The following is a 21,894-nucleotide window of genomic DNA, read 5'->3' as shown; positions in this document are numbered from 1 at the left end:
TTACTGGTAACTGAAGGATTTATAACTGGATCTGCTGAAATAAGCGTAATTAAGTCTGCTTTTCTTCCTTGTGCACATTAAATCGTTCTTCAGTCTCCTGCTCTCTGATTCCTCTCTCTGGGTTTCATTAATACTGAACCCGTATCTCTGATCGCTCTTTCCACTCACAGCGTTTACACATACTGTCATTTTCTTTTTTTCGCTGTGCTGTTAACCAGATGAACACATATTTGATTATGGCTCAGACGATCACCTTGCCCCGAGCTGTTTGCGAGGTGTCATGGGCAGCCACTGACGCTAAACGAGGTGGACAGAAATCTCTTTAGGGAGAAGGGTAGAGCAAAATAGCCGGGCACATCATAGCACAGGTTTTGTAATGACATTACAGCTCATGTGCTCGTGAAATCGCAGCAGAGCTAACGCTGCGTGCAGCAGAGAAAATGCAAACGAGCTTTGTTGGTAGAAAAGGTGAAAACCTCTCCGCTGACTCAAACTTCAGCAGTAAATATTTTGTCCAATAGATTCTTTGTTTTCAGTTCTTGCTTGATAAGAAGGACAGTCGTGGCTCTGGCTGCATGCCTGCTTTATAATAACCAGACGTATGAGAGTCGTTGCAGGGCTGCTTGTTTCTCAGCTGCACTGCGGTGTGCTGACACATGCTGGCAACACAGCGCACAAACTGAACAAACTGTAGTGATTGAATAACTGCTTGTAGTTCTCATCCAACTGGCTCTGTTTCCACGTTGTGTCATTTCTGCCTCCTGCTGGTTGCAAGGAAACAGTAATGTTGTACCCGATCGTTATACCAACTGTTAACTAACTAGCTCACACAGGAGAAGTGCTTTCTAAGAAAAACTGCTAAAAATAATAATAATGGGCTCGACGGGGTTATTTCTGACAGCATGAAGACGCTGAACGGCGTCTTTTTATGATGCATCGCCGGCACCACACACTGATAAAAACACTGTTTCTGAATGTTGTTTCCCTATGAACCTGGGTGCTCCAAGGTGAGAGAGGTACAGTTTGTCAGCAGCCAGCAGAGATTACAGTGCACGTCTTCGTTCACATCCAGTCGTCCCGTATAACTGGATCTGACGTTGCTCCATCTGCCTGTGCTGTGGTGATGTTCTGTCGTTCAGCTGCTGTGCAGCCACGTTTCCTTTAGATACGTTTTCAAGTAAACAACAAAACAACAGTTTCACACTGCACACACACCACCAGGAACAGAGGCTACTGTCAGCCTGAAGTCCTTTATTCTGTGTTGCACCTCAGACTGTGCAGCAGCGCAGCAGTTAAACCTGGATGTGTGCTGTTGTTGTGTCTGTAAATAAACCTGAAGGTTTGGCTCATCATCATATCTGCTCCATGCTTATGTACTGATTGGATGTCCTGTCTGCCTGCACTCACTGCACACCCACAGAAACTCGGTGCTCTTCCTTGACTCTGTGGTGTCACCAGACTGGGCCGACCTGGGGTGGACTGCTACTGTCAGCATGAGAGCGGAGCTGCTGTTCTTCAGCTGCAGTTTCTCATCAATGAGGTAAGCCACAATCTTTGAGGCTTTTTAGTTCTTTTTATAATATTTGGAAACCCGGAGCTGTGCTAATAACAAGTTATAACTTTGTAGCTATAATGATGATTACGAAACGTTTTTAGTTCTTCAGTAGAACTAACAATGAAGCGATGACGGTGGTGATAACAATCACCTTTAACTACCCCGGAGATTGTTAGCATGGTAGCTAGGTTGGGTTTCCTTTATTATGGGATTCATTGATAATGAAATAAAGTCACAATAAGAGTGTAAAGCTCCGGTCTCATCAGTCACCACCAGTGTTGGTCAAGTTACTTGAAAAAAGTAATCAGTAACTAATTACTGATTACTTCCCCCAAAAAGTAATCCAGTTACTTTACTGATTACTTATTTTCAAAAGTAATTAGTTACTTAGTTACTTAGTTACTTTTTAAAAACACGATGTACAACCTGAGTAGGTGATAAAGTGATAGATCTTTCAGCCCAATTCTACTTTTTCTGCATAATCCATCATACAAAATGTAATCAAATGGAAAAGTCTCTTTTTAAAACTTGTTTTATTGGTTTTAATCTTTTAACTTTATGCATCAAGCAAACATTTAATTATCTGCAACATTCTCTGACTGGAAGAAATTAGTTTAACATTTAAACCTATTTTCTGCACATTCCAGCACATAAAATAAAATATTTTTTGTGTTTACACTCAGTCTTTCAAATAGATGCAAGTAAAACACAGCAGAAAATAAATAAAGTCAAAGACTCAGCGGTCCTGTTGCTCTATTTTCACCTGTAAAGCAGGAGTGGGGTAGGCGGAGGTTTACCCTGGTGCAGGTGTGCCGCGGTCAGTGGAAGAATCCGCGAGTTTCTCTGTGAGTTTCCCATTACGTCGTAGCTACTCGGTGCTTGTTGGAAGTTTAGGGGTTTTTTCGCTGTAAAAAGAAGTTTTCTTCCCACGCACAGCGGACACTAATGTTTTTGTCACTTTTTATGGAATCAAACTCAAAGTAAGGTCAGTACTTCCAGGCTTTAAACGCTGCACGCTCATACTCTCTCTGCACTCGATATATGATCCATTGTTGATCTGCACACAGCTGTTGTCACCAACGTCGCACTCGCTTACGTCACTGTCATGAGACATTCTCGCAAAAGAATCACGGTTTTAGTAACGCAGTAACGCAGCGTTCCTACGGGAAAGTAACGGTAATCTAATTACCGTTTTTGCAATAGTAATCCCTTACTTTACTTGTTACTTGAAAAAAGTAATGGGATTACAGTAACGCGCTACTGCCCATCTCTCGTCACAACACTGTGTGTTTTCTCACACAGTGTTTGGTTGACTGGACCTTTATAAGGGCCACACACGCTCAACTGTTCACGGAGCATCTGATGCAGGCAGGATTTCTGGAAAGCTTTGTGTCAGCAGAAGACTTCAACACTGCAGTGTATGATGATCTTTTACAATGGAAGCTTTAATACCATATAACAACCAGTCATATTATACTTTATGCATAGTGTGCATTTTACAATTGTGTAAATGAAGATTTAGTTGAATTCATTTGCAGGCTGATGGTCGTGACATTTATAAGTAAACATGATTAACTCTCAGTTAACTGATCTTTGAGTGGCAGCAGCCAAAACACTGCACATGTCACTGTTTTAAATGAAGGATCATTGTGAGCAGTGCTTAGTTACACCGATGTGGTTTTTATTCTCTCCTCTTCTTTTCCACCCTGACAAACTGTGGTGTGGGCTTACACGTGACAGTGCTGTGTCATACTGTGCATTTTAGGACTTTAACAGCAGTTTATTGCTGTACTTTCTAACAAAATACTGACGCTGTACCGGGGGAAGAGGATTTCACGATGGTTACAAGAGCAGAAGGTTGACACAGGTCTCAAACGTAAAGCCGTCTCTCATCGATCTTCTGCTTTATTCTGCTGTAATCTCTTTTCCTCTCGTCTTTTTCTTTCCTCTGTGTTTTTCTTTTTAAGCCCACTGGCTGTTTCAGCCCACTTCTCCATCACTCACTGGCCTACCTGTGATGTGTCTGAGGCAAATGGAGGTGGATGAGCCTGAAGAGGGTTATGTGTGTTTCTGTGTTACAGGTATAGACAGGTTGTGTGTGTGTGTGTGTGTGTGTGTGTGTGTGTGTGTGTGTGTGTGTGTGTGTGTTTAAGCACCCAAATGTTTTTGTAATAGTGTAAGAGTGTAGCTGAGAGCACGTTACAGCAGTGTGTGGGTTCAAGTGTATCTTGTCATATTAGTGGATTTTTAAAAGCATGAAGTGTGTGTGTGTGTGTGTGTGTGTTTTAAAAAATGGTTCGATAAGTATTTGAATAGTAATTCTGTCTCTGTCCAACACTAATATAGAACAGAGGGACCAAAAGGAGACTGAAGTGCTGAAGCATGGACCCTCAGCTTTATATAAACCATCTATAGTCATAGTTAGTTATATGTAACAAAAAAATGGAAGTCCAGAGGTTAAAATAGGACACGCCCCCAAGGGTGGTGGAGAATGACCAAGCTAAGATCCTGTGGGACTTCCAGATACAGACGGACTAAATGGTGATGGCTAACCAACCGACATAGTGGTGGTAGACAAGCAGAGGAAGACGGCCGTAGTGATCGATGTAGTGATACTGAATAACAACGACATCAGGAAGAGGGAACACGAGAAGCTGGAGGAGTACCAAGGGCTCGAGAAGATGTGGAGGGTGAAGGTGACGGTGGTCCCCGTGGTAATCGGAGCACTAGGTGCGGTGACTCCCGAGCTAAGCGAGTGGCTCCAGCAGATCCCGGGAACTTCTCTGTCCAGAAGAGCGCAGTCCTGGGAACAGCAACAACAATAACAACAAAAACAACAACAGAAAAGCGCTATATAAATGCGATCCATTATTATCATTATTAACAACAACTTTATTTATAAAGCGCTATCAAACAAAGTGCTGAACAGTTATTTGAAGATAAATAAATAAAAGCAATACAATTTAAACGCTGACAACAATTTAAAGACACATAAGATATGGTGAACATGTAAGTCTTTAACTTAGCTTTAAAACCTCCACAGAGCAGCCTGCCTAATATCTTGAGGGAGGTTGTTCCACAAAAATGGGGCACAAAATAAAAAAAGCATGCTCCCCAGTCTCCAACAACATCGGAGATCTCTGTCCGGCAGAGCGCAGTCCTAGGACCAGCAGAGATACTGCGCAGGATCATCAAGCTCCCAGGCCTCTGGAAGAGGACCCGAGCTTGAAGGGTAAACCGCCTGCAGGGGCGAGTGGGGGCTTTTTAAATATATATATAGTGTTCGTGAATATTTGTAAGTATCAGTGCTCTTGACAACATCCTGAATCCACAGAGGACGCTTTCAGGACTGTAAATACAGATGAGTTACTTTAAGATGCAGACCAGCAAGATTGAAGGACGGATCACATGTTCCTAGAAGACAGCAGACACAGTTTTTTATCAGCTAAAACAAGATTAAATTATAGCAGAACGATGGGAAGAGACGGGGATGGAGAAAGATCAGTGCTCGTGATCCACGTTAAAGCCCATCATCTGTCAGAGGCAGAATCACTCAAATGCTGCAAAGCTCATAGGCAGCACTTCACACACAGAAGACCAAAACCAGAGTGAATCAGCTGACTCCTCACTGACGTTAAAATCATCCAGATATATGTTTTAATCGTGCAGTTACTTTTTGTCCCCAACCAGCTGAAATCCACCAGGTTTCTTCGTCTTCAGCGGGATTCAGAAATGAATTTTTGCTCATAAATATGTTTGCATGGTGTAGCACGCACTCTATGTTAATGCTCCCTCACTGACTGCAGGTCCTCCCATCGCTTGACAGAGTGGATAATAGCAGTGCTCCATGTCAGAACCCTCTCGTGGACTCGGTGCGTGGGCTGCCCTGGTTGGCTCGTGCATTCAGACCTGATCTTGTAATGACTTCTCCCCATTAGACACGCAGCACCAACCCACAAACGAGGCCACTTCTCAGGTACTCGAGAGCGCTGCATGCACGAAGAGCGTCTTTGTCCTCTAGCACACAAACCCCCACACACGTCGTGTCTTTTATTACTTAGTAATTTCGTACCATCCTCGTGGGCCTCTCGCTTCGTATTTGATGAGCAAAAATATTTATAGATTATTATTTGGTGGCACTGTCAGTGGAGGGTATGAATGGGCTAATTAATGTGTGCGTTTCTCTATTCTGAATTCATTATTATGTTTAATGAATAAAACATGTAAAGAGGCTGGTTTGGTGCCGGAGTCGGGGCAAAGAGAGCAGAGTGCTAATGTAAGAAAAAGGCGATTATTGAGCTGAGCAGGGACCGAACGCGACGCGTGGTTCTGTGTTTAGGTGTAAACGTACAGCAATGTGCTGAATTCTGGAGTCACCCCTCATTTCTTCTTCTCTGCTTCACAGCACACAGACTTCAGTCATGTTATGAACGGGTCAGTAGCAGAGGTCTCCAAGGTTGTCTTCGCACTTTGGTAGCTTGATTTGCTTGAACCAGTGTTAACGTGTATCTGTCATCATTCGATCTTATAAAAAAGCCAAAGACAATACGATGACGTGTTTTTGGTCATCAGGCTCACTGCTCCGTACAGAAACTCTCCGAGCTTCAGCTCCCTGCACAGATTATCTGTGTGCCTGAGGCGTGCCACGCCATGACCTCAATGTGCTTCTTCTTTAGCCGCTCCTTTGTTGCCCTGGTGGTGAGTTTTGGGTCACTGTCGTACTAACAGACCCATCCTGTCAAGTTTGCTGTGTGTGGCAGCAGGAACGGACCCAAAACTGCTGAACGCCAGAAATACAAAACTAACTAAGCTGAGAATACACATGAGACTAAACAGGCAGAACACACGGCCGGGAACGAGGAAGAATCAGACCCTCAATACAAGAGGGGAGCAGGGCAAAGAGGAAACATCTGGGAAACACAGCCGGCACTAATCCAAAAGACGAGAGGGGGGGAGAGGAAGACATGAACAGGATCAAATACTAACTAAGAAACTAGGAAATACAAGATACAGAAAGTAAGGCTTCAGAACATCGTAAAACCAAAGCAGTGGGTCAGTGACTCAGGTAACACGTCCATAACCACTCTTCAGTACTGTGGCTGAGGGAGGCTCAGGTCCAACATTTTGTGTCACGCGTCTCAGAAAAGCAGCCCCAACCACGATGATGTTGTACGAGTCACATCATTCGCTCCTCTTCCTCCAAACACAGCAGGTCGAGCTGACGCCAAAGAGCTCGATTGTGACTGGGCTGAAATGCTTCTTTTACTCGGTGACGTGGGGGTTGATATTCACTCCTTTAAATTAAAATACATTTGTAATCAGACACCGCTCATTTCTTTGTAAGTGAGCGAACATTATTCCCCTCACTGCTGCTCTGAACGGCGTCGGGTTTAACGTGCTCCACAGTTTGCTGAGTTCAGCTCTGTTTTTTCACTTTTTAGGGAGTTCCTCTGAAAAGTGTTGATTAATGTCAGGCCATGATGAGGCTTAGATATTGATTAGTTAATGAACGATTAGTGTGTACTGTGATGAGTGTCTTAATAGTCATTCCTACTGACCAGATCAATACAGACAGACAAAAGATGAAAGGTTCTGGTGGATTTAAGCAGATCCTTTGTTTGTCTCTGTTCTTGCTTTTTGAAAGGAGCTGCTATCTAGACTACGGGGCTCATCCTCACCTGGTTTTGAGTACAGGTAGAGATACGTGCACCAAGAGATGTTCTGATGTCTTTCTGTGTAATTTCTCTTGGCGCGGCTTTCATTTCCACCCATGCCGTTCACTGTACTTGTGCCTGGTTATCTTCCCTTTGTTGCCATCAAGACATCAAGATAATTGACGACAGGCTTTCACCCTGTCTGCCTCGCTTCTCTCTTCTCCCCGTCTGGAGTGATTTCTTCATTAGCGGCTGTTCCACCTCACTCTGTTTTGCTCTCTCCTCCTCTGCCTTCTCCGTTCTTGGCTGCTCGAAAAACTTCCCTGCTGCCCTTTGACAATTATGAAGTGCAGTGATTCTTCAGGAGTGTTCATGAAACATGATGTTGAGCAACTCTAGCAGTGCTATGTTGCATTGCAGTGAAACCCAAGCACATGACATGTGCCTGTTGTCAGCATGTAAGGATATCTGTAAATGGAGCTACAGAAGAAAAACTGGGCTTCGTTCAATCCTGACAAAACGCATCAACTGACAGAGTCGAGTTAAACTGAGCACCCTGTTGGTTTGTTACTACAGTCAGGAGGCTGCAGCACGACCAGAGTTACTGTAACTCTGTGCGGTGGACTTGCAGTCTAGCTGCCTTTGAAATGTTTGAGGATGAAATCTGTGACCTCTCACAACTTTAGTGCCTCGAGACAGAGAAGGAACAGCAGCGAGTCAGTCTGCAGTTTGTTGATGATGATGTTTCGATTCACTGTGACCAGAGAAGATCTGCTGTCATCACAGAAGTTCACATGAACTACTTACATTCAGCGTTCGTCCAGAACCGCGTAGATTTGAAACACAAATTCGACATTCCCGGTGATGCAACGACAAAAACACAAAGGCACTCAAAGGTTACAGAAGCAATACAACCACAATACAGCCAGTTTAGTTTGCACTTACTGCTACAGGCTGACTCCAGGTCATGCCAAAAGCTGGTATCCACAACGACTTGCAACAAAATGCAGTGAAACCTCCCATTGTTCCCATTGTTCCCAGTCACAGGGAGGTTGCTGTCCTATTTTTACTACTGTGTGACCGAGCCATTACCTCAGCTGATCCACTGAATTCATACTGTGGTCACTGCTAACTCAGCAAACACTTATTACAATCTCACTCAATGGCAAAGGATTTTGCACCTTCCTCCCCAGGACCAGCAGACATCCAAACTGCAATATGTCATTTTTAAAACGTGCACAAAAAACATTAGAGGTGCTTTTATCACAAAAAGAAGCTTAAAGCTGAACACAAAGTAAATTACATGCAGTGCAGAAAAAACAGCACAGCTGTGCTGAACCACCAGTACAGTACTTACAGTGTTTTCTGCTGCATACTGGGAGAGATGGGTGATTAGTGGGGGGGGCATCACTGTCTCAGTCAGCATAGTTAAAATAATCTTTAAGCTTCAGACCGTGTTAAGAATCAGCCAGAGCACTGAATCACAGGTTTACTGGGGTTTAAATGTCACTAATCTTACGCAACAATGTTACCATATAAAGACAAAATACAGTATTTAAATCAAGTTTAAAAAGTCCAGCTACAAATAAGCAAATACTCAGCGTCTCATTAACACGCAAGAAACTGAAGCTCGTGTGCATCACATAGATTATTGTTTCACGTTAGAGCAAAAGAATCTGAAAGATCTGAAAGAATCAGGACAGACGTGATTTTGAACAGTTACTCGAATCATTTAAGAGAAATAATGGCACGAACCGACACACACGCACGCACGCGCGCGCACGCGCGCACGCGCACGCGCACACACGCACACACACGCACACACACGCACACACACGCACACATGCACGCACGCACACACGCACACATGCTTTTGATTTTACTTTCACTTAATGAAACGGTGCCACTCTAACAGGGACATTATTATTCCAGAACAGTGATTGCAGAAGTAGTCAGGTTGCAAACATTGGAAACATTATCTTCACTTGTGGAAGCTGTTTCAGAGCAAAACTAAGTGCAATTTAATGGGCAATTAGCAAGTCAGTGTGAGGCCGTGTTAATCCCAGTGGGATGGAATTATATGATGTGCAAGACACGAACGACTTCAATCCAAAGAAAAGCTCTCGGTGAGATTATGTAAAAAGAAAAGAGGCTAATATATTTATACCGTCTCTCCATGCGGGGCGGGGAGACGTGAAATAACATAGAAGATTATTTTCATTATTTCTCTCCATGTACAGGCTCAGTAGTAGCTGTAACCTGTAAAAGTCAAGGCCTTTAATCCTCACAGATACGCTTTCACAGTTTTCTTAATGCTTTCATTGTCTCGCTGTAATTGGTGGAGAAAATCACATTTATGAGTCATTTTTGAAAAATAGAGAAAATCAAATCATGTGTGCTATGAAGGCGATGCTCCACCTTATGGTCACCACTGCCTGCTTCTGTCTGTGATGCTGCGACTGTGTTTCAGTGGAAAGTTGGACAAACAAATATCTGATTGGGTTCATGCAGAGCCCAGATGTGAAGGTGTGAGGACAGTAAGCAGATGTTTGGAGATGGGCTCATGTTCATGCAGTGGCTTTATTATGACTGCCCTGCAGAGTCTGTGTATGAGCAGTTCTTGCTGTGCAGAAGGATTACAGGCTGTGTCTTTTCTGTCCTCCAGGGGGCGCTGGTCTCAGCCTGTGCAGACGACACGTTGCACTTGTGGAATCTGCGCCAGAGGCGGCCGGCCATCCTGCATTCACTCAAGTTTAACAGAGAGAGGTATGCACACACTCGCACATAAAATCTGTATAAAAAGATGGACATAGGCCTCATGATGTCATCCTTTGGTAAGCGAATCAGCTCGAGCTGAGTGTTTGTGTGTACACTTCAAACTCACTGATCCTCCTCTGAGGATCATGATTTATTAACTCTGTGTTGTATCATTACGTCTAAAAACAGCAGAGGCATAGAGGTGGACACCTTCTCACCCAGAGCGGCTCCGATGGTCTGTAGCTACATCCCATCCCAGCAAGCATGTGCTGGTTGGCAGCCTCAGCTGTGGCATCAGTATCCAAAGCCAAACAGCAGAGTGTGGGTGCTTAGAGGAACAGCCTTACCACTTTGGCTTTCTTCACAACTGAACTGAAAATGTGTCCGTTACACCAAACGTGACCTGACACGATGTCTCCTGCAGAAAAGCGGATCTGTTGCACGCTCTGGGGTCATGCTGGCTGCGTCCTAAAGATGGAGAAGCAGAGTGTTGTTCAGATGTAGGACAGAACTCTGATGCTGGCTAAAAGCTCTGCTCCACCTCAGCCGATGACCCCCGTGCCCCGCGACACCACGCCCCTGCCACAGCCGACTCGTTTCACATTTGATCACCTAAACCCTGAAAACCACATGAAGCAGTGTTTACACGGTTATAGCAAACAGGCTTCTGCACCTGTGCAACACTTTAAAAACACATTGCTGATGACGGCCTGGGTCGAACAGCAGTCAGAGAGCTGAATCTGGTGTCTTTGCTCCTCTTCTGTTTCAGAAGTCATCGTTCTGGTGGGGTGGGGGTGATGTGGGTGTAACAGTACCTGCTCGATGTCTTGATTGCGTGTCAGTGTCTGTACAGCTTCCATATTTGACACCTCGTGCCAGTCTCAGAAAAGAGAGGGCTGAGACGCCAGCTGCAGCTCCTGCAACACTGGACAATACTGGCTGATTATCTGCAGGAAGGTCAAAGCCAGCAGGCGTTACTTGGTACAGACTACGTTTCCTCCAGCTGGTACAAATGTGATCAAGTCCTATGTTCATTGAAGCAGGCTGAGTGTGTTCTGTGTGTCTTGACTTCTGGCTCAGCTCGTTGGTTTCTGAATGGAGAAAGAGATTCCCATCCTCGGCTCGCTTGTTTTTCCATTTTTCAGCCCCTTCTGTCTATTGGCTCTTTGCTTTTTCCCATCAGCAGCACATTTTCTGCTCTCTGCCATTAAACATTAATGCCAAACAATGGCCTCTGGATGCTGATGCTTGGTTTTAAAAACTTTTCCCCCAGTTTCCTCCTCAGGAAAACCTCAAAGGGTCACTCAGTTGATGCAAACGCTGCCTCTGAGTGACCCAAATGGGCAAAATGCTGTGAGCGGCTTAGCCGAGCATGTTCAGACACAGGCGCTTCAGTGTAGCACCGTTCGATTATTCTGATACCTGCAGGCTGCCATTTCTGTCTGCAGGGGGAAAGAGCAGGCTGCTGCTGTAAGGGAGCAGGAATCAGTATGAACCTTTGCTGCACCTCAGCTGCTGTGTTCAAGTTTGCAGTGTCCACGCCAGTGTTGGTCAAGTTACTTGAAAAAAGTAATCGGTAACTGATTACTGATTACTTCCCCAAAGAAGTAATCCCGTTACTTTACTGATTACTTATTTTCAAAAGTAATTACTTAGTTACTTAGTTACTTTTTAAAAACACGATTTACACCCTGGTTACCCTGGTGCAGGTGTGCCGCGGTCAGTGGAAGAATCCGCGAGTTTCTCTGTGAGTTTCCCATTACGTCGTAGCTACTCGGTGCTTGTTGGAAGTTTAGGGGTTTTTTCACTGTAAAAAGAAGTTTTCTTCCCACGCACAGCGGACACTAATGTTTTTGTCACTTTTTATGGAATCAAACTCAAAGTAAGGTCAGTACTTCCACGCTTTAAACGCTGCACGCTCATACTCTCTCTGGACTCGATATATGATCCATTGTTGATCTGCACACAGCTGTTGTCACGAACGTCGCACTCGCTTACGTCACTGTCGTGAGACATTCTCGCAAAAAAATCACGGTTTTAGTAACGCAGTAACGCAGCGTTCCTACGGGAAAGTAACAGTGATCTAATTACCGTTTTTGCAATAGTAATCCCTTACTTTACTCGTAACTTGAAAAAAGTAATCGGATTACAGCGTTACTGCCCATCTCTGGTCCTCGCTGTAGGTGGACCTCCGCTGCTGCATGCTTTATTCCAGACACATAATATTGCGGTCCTGTCAGGATCGTTGGCTCCGTCAGCTTAAATACACACAGTAACCTTCTGTGTGGTTTCTGACGGTGTCTGAGTCGTTAAACAAGTGGAGAAACATTGATAAACGGTCAGAGCCTGTTGAGAGTGCGATGCCACAGATGAGGTCCTTAAATATTTACAGCAGGAAAAAGTTTCCTTTTCATAGCTTTGAACATCGAGCCTCCCTGTTCTCTGTGCGAGGACATTTAGTGAACATAACTCTGTGCTCGCTGTAACTGTATGTAATCATCATTCTCATCCAGCTGCTGGCAGGTTACACTCTTAATACAGGCGAGTGAAGGTAAGACTCACTCTGTTTGCTTCATCTGAGTCATGGAGGCCGTTTTCTCTCTGCTGAAACTTCCCGTAAGAAGCAGGAGAACAACGAGCTGTGAGCCAGAGTCGCCAGCACATCATAACACAGCCAGGAAGCGCTGCAGTGTGAACAGTGTGTTACACAGGACAGGAGAGGACTTTGTGCCTGTAACAGAGCCTCAACACAAGTATTTGTTTTAATGCAAAGATATTAACAACTGATTATTTAAGCAGGAGCCTGGAGGTGAGCAGATTTCACTTAGATGCCTCAGACATGGGAGGAGGTGCTCGTGTGTTATTACAGAGTGATGTTGCACTGTTAACACAGCACACTCACTCTGCACGTCCTGTTTGTAGCTGTGGCCGAACATATACAAGCGTTCTTCAACATTATTATGTTTATTTATGAGATCAGGCTCATGGATGTTGGTGGGGCTGGATGTTACCTGCAGCCTGAGAGATGCTGCTGCCTGCTGAATATGTAGAAAGTGATGCTGTGGTTACACTGATGCTGACTGTAAGCCACTGCTTCTGTAATCTAACCCACTCTAATCATTTTATCATGTTTACATCATTCCATCCTCGCATTTGGAGTCTCTGATTGAGCTATTTTTGCAGCTGGCGTCATCGCATAAGAGTCTACAGCCAGTCTGCCCACACAGGCTCTGAGCTAAATGTTAGGAGTAATGCTTTGATTCAAAGGTGTTGAAACCCTCTTTCAGCAGCGTCTCACCTGCCTGTCGGTGCGATAAGGTAGGAGGCAGAACCGCTCAGCGGAAGAGCAGCGAGTCACGCTGTAAGACAAAAGGAGAAAAGGGCATCGTGCATCATCCATCACAGGCGCTGCCTTTCCATTTAGCTCTGTGTCTCCAGGCTGCACCTCTGACAGTCAGTGTCCTAATACCTCATCACATAACGCATGACTCAGCAGAGAGACCCGCTCTGTGATGACTGTCGGCCGTCGTAGTAAAATAATAATACGAGTGTTTGCTGATTAGGGCCGCCACAAACGATTATTTTGATAGTCGACTGGTCACCGATTATTTTTGCGATTAGTCGACTAATCAGATCATCATCCACTGGACGTAAAACTACAGCTTATTGCACCAGCAGCATCTGCTCTTATATAACTATCATTAGCTTACAGCTTTAAGTGTTTAAGGTCTGTGCTAACTAAAAATAAAGACAAGATGATAGTTTATTAAACTTCACCGAAACAATCTGCAAATTTCATTAAAATTTAATAAACTCCTTGCTATCTAAAATATAACAGGACACCGGAGTAAATTCTGGAGCATCTCACACTTCTGATAATCAGCTGTCTGCTTGACGTTTATTCAGCTGTGTAAAAACTATAACTTTAATCTCAGACAAACTGATTTACTCAGGAACAAATAAAATACTAAAAAAAAGACAAACAATAACATTTTAAGTTCTCTAAGTGACTCATATATCATGTTTAACCTGAGTAGCGAAAGACGGCGGTGGGTTTGAAAACGATTTGCCGGGAGTCCGGTGTTCTCACGGCTCTAGTTAGCCTAGCCCCCGGCTAGCTATCGAGCTAGTGGGTAACAGACGTCTCCGAAAACGTCGGAGCGCTTTTGAAAATATGCGGTGTCTTGATAAACTGAGCAGATATTTGAGGTTTACACAGCTACATTCTCGCCTGAAAATATGTTAAACGTGTATTTTGTGACCCAGAAAGAATAATAAGAGTAATATTAAAACTAAGCAGCTGCCGCCATTGTTGGAAACTGAGCTGGGCTGCGCTATGAATTCTGGGACACAGCTTCTTCTTCTTCGGGGTTTAACGGCAGCTGGCATCCTTGTACATGCAGTGCTGCCATCTTCTGTTTCAGTCCGTTATTACACTCTTAAATCCTGCTACTTATTCCTGCGTCTTTCAGGATCTTACAAAGTTTCAAACGACGCGTCGACTATTAAATTAGTCGTCGACGATTTTGATAGTCGACGACTGATTTAATAGTCGACTAATCGTGGCAGCCCTATTGCTGATACAGGAAGTCAATGTGGGATTCCTGACGTCCTGGTCACTGGTCATGCACAGCAGATGGCGAGGTTACTGGTTCCTGAGATGAAGTCACCAATTTGATTAATCTCTGCATCCGTTTCCTTCGTTAGGAGTATTTATTTGAGCTGCTGCTCTGCCAGCAGCTGAAGTCATGCTTTTCTTCTTTATTCAGATCGATAATTATGATGCTGCATGGTGCCGCTAAAACAAAAGCTTTGATTTTCCTTATATATCTGTATTCATCACTACGGGCCTCCTCCCACTTCCTGTGGTCGTCTCATTTCTTCCACACTTTGTCTTTTATGCGAGCGATTATCTCAAACTGAAGCACTCAGTGCTGAAAGGCTTTTCTAAAGAAGGAGTTTCTTCCTCTGTGTCCACAGGGACGCTATCACGACTCGCTGTGAAACTCCAGGTCTGGTTCTTAAAATACAGCAATTTAAACATTTAATGTCAACAATTTTCAGAATTTGTGCTCTTGGATGGATGTTTGTGTATCCATTCGAAGTAATAACGATGAATAAAATGCTTCTTTAAACAAGGAAATGTACAAATTGGACGTCTGAAGCCTAAATGCTTGTTGTGGGAATAGACGCCTGTGTAATCCTCTGCTGCCCGTGCTGCTGCACACCCCACCTTTCCCCAGGCCAGTTTGAATATCATCATCTCCTCGAGCCCCTTAAATCCTTATTGAATCGCCTGCCCTCTCATTTGTCTTCTGTCTAATAATTCTGCCTTGCTGGGTGGCTGTTGGGCTGATCCGCTCCACAGTGATCAGCATGAGAGTGACTTACTGCTCTGGTCTTTGTTCTCTGCTCACAAAACCAGACGGTGAAGAAGCAGCCTCGCATCACACAGTTATTTTCTTGTGCAATAACATCATGTGTTATTCAGCAGGAGTGTAAGTGTTTATGTGGTCGTGAAAAACACCTGAAACATCAAAGTAATAATAAAAAATGTTTTTTCCAAACATTAAATTCTGAACAGTTAAAAAAAAGATGAAATATTTGTTATCGGCTGTTTCCAGGAGACGCACGTTCACACAGGTTTGCTGATTGTAGGCGACACAGTGTTGTGTGTCATAGATGTGCGTTTCCGGTCTGTGTGCTCCTCCTCCTCGTGTTTCCTGTTTTACTTTGACAGTCTCGTGCGCTACGTGAGTGTCGTCGGTTTCGTTCCTCCGGTCTCGTTGTGCGGTCGCTCCCAGCTGTCTCTCTGTGTGTTTGTTCCTCTGTTTGTTTCTGGATCGTCTGCATTTCCTCTGCCGTTCTTCCCGCCGTGTTTCCAGGTTTCATCTTTAGCTTTTGGTAGTTCCCTTCCTGCCTTTTGTTTTGTAATGTTTGCTGCAGCCCTAAATAAAGGCTCGCTTTTTGTTAACATCCGCCTCCGTTTGTCTGCGTTTAGGTCCGCATCCCCTTCTCTCCACGCTGTCTGTCTTAGCAGACGGGACAGTTTTCAGTAATTCATACATCAAATGTAAAGTTTTGTGCAGAATGATGGTGGGTGTTTCTGGAATGGACCAGGCTAAGCTTGAAGCGAATATCAACAGTGTGAAATGTTACAGAAGACATAAAAAGATCAAGCTTTTACTGCTGGGAGTTTCTGTGAAGTACCATAAGTAGAGTGTTTCTGCCGGACTTGCAGACTGAGGGAAAAAGTTCCTCTCACATGAGAAAAGCAGGAATTGCATCATTAAAGGGCAGGAAGAGCAAATGTGGGCAATCATACCTGCGTGAAAGGTGCTATCCTGCAACAACACAGTTCTAAATTAAGCCTCGACAAAGGATGAGTCAGGCCGTGACGTCCGTGCATGAGTCAGGCTCTGACTCGTCTGAAGAAGGGAGCTTATCACGGAGAAAATGACAGTGACACGGTGTCACATACAGCACACACACACTCCTGCATCAGTTACACTCAGGCAACAAAACACCAGAGAGAAGACTTCAGTGTAATTACCTCACGTCACAGGCTCGCCTGCTCTTACGTTGCTTTTTAAGACATTTCTTATCTTTATATCTTTAAAATGATGTCTTGAGCAGGTTTCACATGGACAACACGTTGGACACATATAAGCACATCAGCATAAGCAGCACCAGGCGTATATTAGTGTCCTAACACTCAGAGACGTGCGTGGTTATGTGTTTGACCCAGAGACGCACAAAGCGTTGTTTGGCTGACGCTCAGCCGGTTTTCCTTCTTCTCTCTGCAGGATCACATTTTGCCACCTGCCCTTTCAGAGTAAATGGCTGTATGTGGGGACGGAGCGCGGGAACACACACATCGTCAACATCGAGTCCTTCGTTTTGTCCGGATACGTCATCATGTGGAACAAGGCCATCGAACTGTGAGTATCTGAGGCTGAAACAGAAGCGGTGCTAAATCGTGAGGATGGTGTGGGTTTACGATAAACGATGAGTTTATTCTGAACGTGCATGCTTAGATCCATGCATGCCGTAAGAGTCGCACTGTCACGGCAGCTACCAGACTTGAGCTTTTCCTCCTTTGGACTTTCCTTAACGCTCCCCAATGACAGCATTTGAGGACCTCCATCTGCCTTTTGTGAGCGGTTCTGACATCTGTAAAGTCGTAGTTTGATCACCATTGGAATATTTTGTTTGTTTTTCCGAGGGAGGCGGTATAGGAAGAGACTTCCTGCAAACACGGTTATTTTGCTCTACAAGCAGGCGTGAAAGAAAAAGCGCTTCAAGGCTGACTGCTAGCAGGCTTTCAAAGGGTCAAGAGTTAGACGTTACCGTTAGATTCCTTCAGTGAAACACGATGTGCACGCTCTTGTGTTTGGTTATTGTGAAACTGACACATGCCCCCGACTGACAGCTCGGCGCCATCAGGCACGCACACGCTGCTCGGCTGCATTGTACGGCCGTTTGTTTTCCGCGGCGTCACCCACCTACGCGCTGCTCTTCTGCTGTTACCCTGACAAGTCCCCTGCTGCAGTGTCAGTCACAAGTCGCTCTTATACCGAGCCATCTTGTTGCCTTGTGACAGTTGAAACTACGGCGAGCAGTCTCGACACGATGTGCGTGCGTGGGAGGTGCTGTCTGCCAATCATCACACAGAGGCAGCGGTTGGGATTTTAGCAGGAAGTTTGGTTTGTTGATTCTTCAGGACAAAGTCAACAAGGACAAGCTCAGCATCCGTTTAAGAACCTGAGAAGTTTGAACTGTTACAGTGAAATAGAAGAAGAAAAGTGTTTCATGTGGAAGGTCGTTGGCTGTCGATGAAGACCTGCTCTGGCTGTAAGGCTGCCCTGCGTGCACACGCAACACGTCCTTTATCACATTCACCTTTTAAATATTGTTGTAATTGGTCTCAGCGCAGGAGGAAAGCGACCGCATGCATGAACACCTCGTGTAGATCGTGTCCTTCTGTGATGAGTTTTTAATTTTGCAGTAGTCTGTGGACCGCAGCGTGACAACGGTCTGATTTGATCACATGACTGTGGTCACACCTGCTGCATGATAACATGCTCAGAGCAGCTGTTTCTCGTCCGTGTGTCCAGTCAGAGTAACACAGGCTCGGTCATATTTGTTTAACTGAAGACTTAAAATATTACCAGTTTATCAGGGTTAGAAAAGCATGCTGAGGCTACGTTACTCCTTCACCTTGATACGTGTACCTCGTTACTGACGTAGGCGGCTCAGGATTGGTTGGTTTTGTTTGGAATGACTCTGTGTGGATTAACCGTCAGCACAGACAGCGTGCAGCGTGCAGCCACCTTCACCTGCTCGTGCTTCAGGATTTCCAGGTGACATAATGATGGATAAACACACCGATGTGAATGCGTTACGACTGTGATGCACATGAAACACGTCGTGTAATTAGCTGCAGTTAATGAGGACTGCAGCCACCTGCAGCCTGCGAGCTGTCAGTGTGAGTGAGCATGTCATGTGAACGGGCGTTTTGTTTCCCACAACAAAGAAAGATGAATGTTAAATGCAGTGGGTGTGACTGGTAAATGAACTAGTTCTTATGTGATGTGTTTCTGCTCTAAAAGCACCGTATTCAACGTGCTTCCTCCACCCATTCACACGAGCACTTTGTGCTACGCCTCAGTGCTTTCTGACATCGTACATGTTCACGGGAAAAGTTCATATCTGGTTAATTAAACAGCCAAAAACATGCGAGCCACCAACAACTAAGGCGGGTCACGTTGCCGAATCCGACCGTTTGTTGTTCTGCTTATGCAGTTAAGAGTCACGGCTGAGCTGGAGCCAATCACAGCAGTGAAAAGGGCCGGACAAGCATTCGCTCGCTACTTCACACTTACAGCCAAGCCAGCGTTCTCAGATTAGCTCATGTGTACTTCAGGATAACATAAGAAGATAATACTTGGATGAGAAGCTCATTGAGTTGGTCGTTTCTCCTTCGTCGGTCGACTTCTGTGGATTTTCCTTTAGTGAGGACGGAGCTATGAGGCCAGTGTAGGACGTGCAGTGGTTTCCGTCTTTGTCTTGTTTTTCTTCTTCCTCGTCTTCCTGGAACAGTTGCAGCCTGGTGCATACACCTGCCTACAGTACCTGCAGTATAGAAACAGCCTCGTTTTCAGTGTTCTGGTATTGAATCGTAGATCTCGGTGACATCTCTAATGCTTCTATAGAAAAGTGCCTCAACGTGCTGACGCAGCTAAATGTCTGCTGGATCCTCTATAATTAAATATCAGGGAGAGATGGCCTGTAGATAATGGCTCATTTAAGAATAGGTAACTTTCCTTTATGACTTGAGCTGCAGAGTGTACCACAGTCTCAACAACGGGCATGTATTATACACGACGCTGTAATATATTCTGTATTTCCTAACCGTCAGCACTCTTTATCTTCCTGAAGTAGGGTTCATGAACGAGTCGAGAATGAATCTCTTCTCATCAACAGCCGGGGTGACTGGGGACTTGTGTTATTTATCTGGGGAGGATTTCCACGAAGCATGAATAAGGATGAGAGGAGACTTTGTGCAACATTTAGCGAGCGAGGGCGAAGTCTCCTAACCGTGCAAACAGGAGGGTGTGGATCGCGTCGACGTATGACTGCACGAGTCGTTTGGTTGGTTCAGTGTGCAAAAAAACCAATTCAAATGGGACCAGTGCAGCCAAACAGGAGGGCCGGGCTCTCATTGATATTCAGACGGGTTTGCAACATATTTAATGCACAATTTCATCTTCAGGAGATTCGCTCTGAAATGAGAGATAGAAATGAGATGCGAGGAGAAACACAGCAGCCCAGTGCTCACTCCTCACAGAGCCCTCCGATGAGCAGAAGTATGTTTGCGCCTGGCTTCGTGTCAGCTGTAATAAACACCGGCACGTTTTCCTATTTCTGCTATTGGGACTGTAAAATAAACAGTTGGCTTCCAGCCACCGCCCGGTTTCACGGCCTCTTCACAGCATGAATAATGAGCAAAAATGCTTCCGTGCTAGAGAAATCTATACGTCAGCGGGAGGGTTATGAAAAGATCATCGTCTTTATTAAATACTGTGTGTAAAAAGGCCGCGCTGACATGTTTACGCCCTCCGACCTCACAGAACGGTTTTTCTGTTCTGAGCCTTACGTTGGTGCAGCTGGTAAAGAACGGCCACTTTAAACAGCGTTTGTCTTTCTCATGGAAATCCTGCACTTCGTACGTGCATCAGCACTCTGAGCTGCTCCCCACTACATCCATGCAGCACAAGCAGCAGGTGGCCTGTCAACAAACAATGTTTCTCCAAACCTTCCACGTGGACATTGAGCAGAGCGTGCTGGTTCATAGCCCACCCAGCCACGTTTCAGAGTGGACGGGTGAAAGCCCACTCAGAGAGCTCTGAGTCTAAATCGCTGCAGGGATAAAGTCATAAAAGCTACAGACACCTGCCTGAAGGTCAAGAAACGTTCAGCGCTTGAAGAAATTTACTGTAAACCCCCCCCTACAAAGTCAAACACGTGAGATTATTTAAACCGTTTTCTTCTCAGAACAAATACATTCATGTTTACTGTTGTTTGGATTTATCATCCTTTCAGATCCTCCAATAAAACGAGCTGAATGAGCTTCTGCTCAAATAAAGTCTGTCTTTGCTCTGTAGTTTACACCACAGGATTACACCTGTCCAGAGTAATCTATTACACATCAAATCTGTAATAGTAATTTTAATGCAGACACCAAAGGACAAAATGAGTGTCTGGATCGGTTCCATTGGTTTGCCTTGTTGAACTCGCTGAGCGTGATAACAGCGGTGCTTGGCGGTCGCCGCCATAATCTGATGTCCCACTGTTCGCCCGTGGGATGTGTGATTGCATCACTGGGGGGTGATGCCGCCCTTCACAGTAACTCTGAGACTGAGCCGATGATTTAAATATTATCATTTCTAATTCTAACATCGAATAAGGTTAAAGCCTCAGCTGGCATGTTAACGTCTGCGTAGTTACAGAAAGACTTTGGAAACGTTGTCACGAGAGCCGTACTTCAGGCATGGTGAGGGAGGGGTGGGGCCTGGACGCCTTACAGTCACCGAGTAATTATGTCAAAGCTTTTGTTTCATCACTTCCTCTGTCAGTCTGGCGACTCTGCTGACATTCACAGCAGACAGATGCTGGACTTCCTGTTTCCTCTCCAGAGATCCCGCATGGACATGAATGGTCTCTAAGAATGTCAAACACCATAAAACCAGAGGCAGTGAAAAACAAGCTCAAACACATTTTGCTGTTTGTGTTGCCATGTTTCACGTGTGTCACACAGCCTCAGCACATGCCATATTACGTGAATGCATGCGACACACGGCGAGAGCGGTGTCTGCAGCTGACGTGCCGTTTCCTGCCTCGCCCCCTCTCGTCTGTCATATCGATTATCTATCCTTTTCTAGCCGTGATTGGTTGTCATGGCGCCCCTGGAGCTTAAGGTGTCTTTGTGTTTGTGATCCCAAAAGGTGCTCGTGCTTCTCTGATGCTTACGAAATATTTCAGTAATATCATTTTCTTCCTCCCAGTCTAAATGTGCTTTTTCTTAGTTCATGCAGAATATGCAGTTATTGGTGAATCGTGCTCACCGGGCAGGACAACAGTCTGATTTTAGATCAACAACAAGCAGTGCCGATTTGTTTTTGGCGCCAGATTTGGTAAAATCACTGCTTAACGAGCACTGGGACCATCCTGCCTTTAACGGGGCTTTAAGTGTTCATCTGTTTATTTGCAAACAGCATTTCACCTAAGAGCAGAGACGCAATTAGAAACGCTGCCCTAAAACCACACAACAAACCACCAACTTATCTTCAAAGATCTGGAGAATAATGACCACAGAGGTTTGCCCAAGCAGAAAATCAGCATGAATAATAGAAAGGCAGAGTTAAA

The 21,894-nt window shown here is 44.9% G+C and overlaps 1 protein-coding gene across 12 annotated transcripts in view; it reads left to right on the top strand.

Moving 5' to 3' along the window:
• stxbp5l (syntaxin binding protein 5L) overlaps nt 1–21,894 on the top strand; it is a 133,328-nt gene that overhangs the window by 54,427 nt on the left and 57,007 nt on the right. For all 12 annotated transcript variants that reach the window (XM_085434781.1, XM_085434784.1, XM_085434782.1 and 9 more), the window contains exons 3-5: nt 1,459–1,540; nt 9,875–9,975; nt 16,773–16,907. In XM_085434781.1, the coding sequence (XP_085290907.1) occupies nt 1,459–1,540; nt 9,875–9,975; nt 16,773–16,907 (318 nt within the window). The remainder of the gene's footprint in view (nt 1–1,458; nt 1,541–9,874; nt 9,976–16,772; nt 16,908–21,894) is intronic.

The sequence above is a fragment of the Copadichromis virginalis genome, linkage group LG16 (assembly GCF_057382275.1).
Source record: "Copadichromis virginalis isolate Kocher_CV1m ecotype Utaka linkage group LG16, C_Virginalis_male_GT1.1, whole genome shotgun sequence".
Lineage (NCBI taxonomy): Eukaryota > Metazoa > Chordata > Actinopteri > Cichliformes > Cichlidae > Copadichromis > Copadichromis virginalis.
The sequence above is the reverse complement of the archived record's forward strand: the minus strand, read 5'-3'. Positions and strand labels throughout refer to the sequence as shown.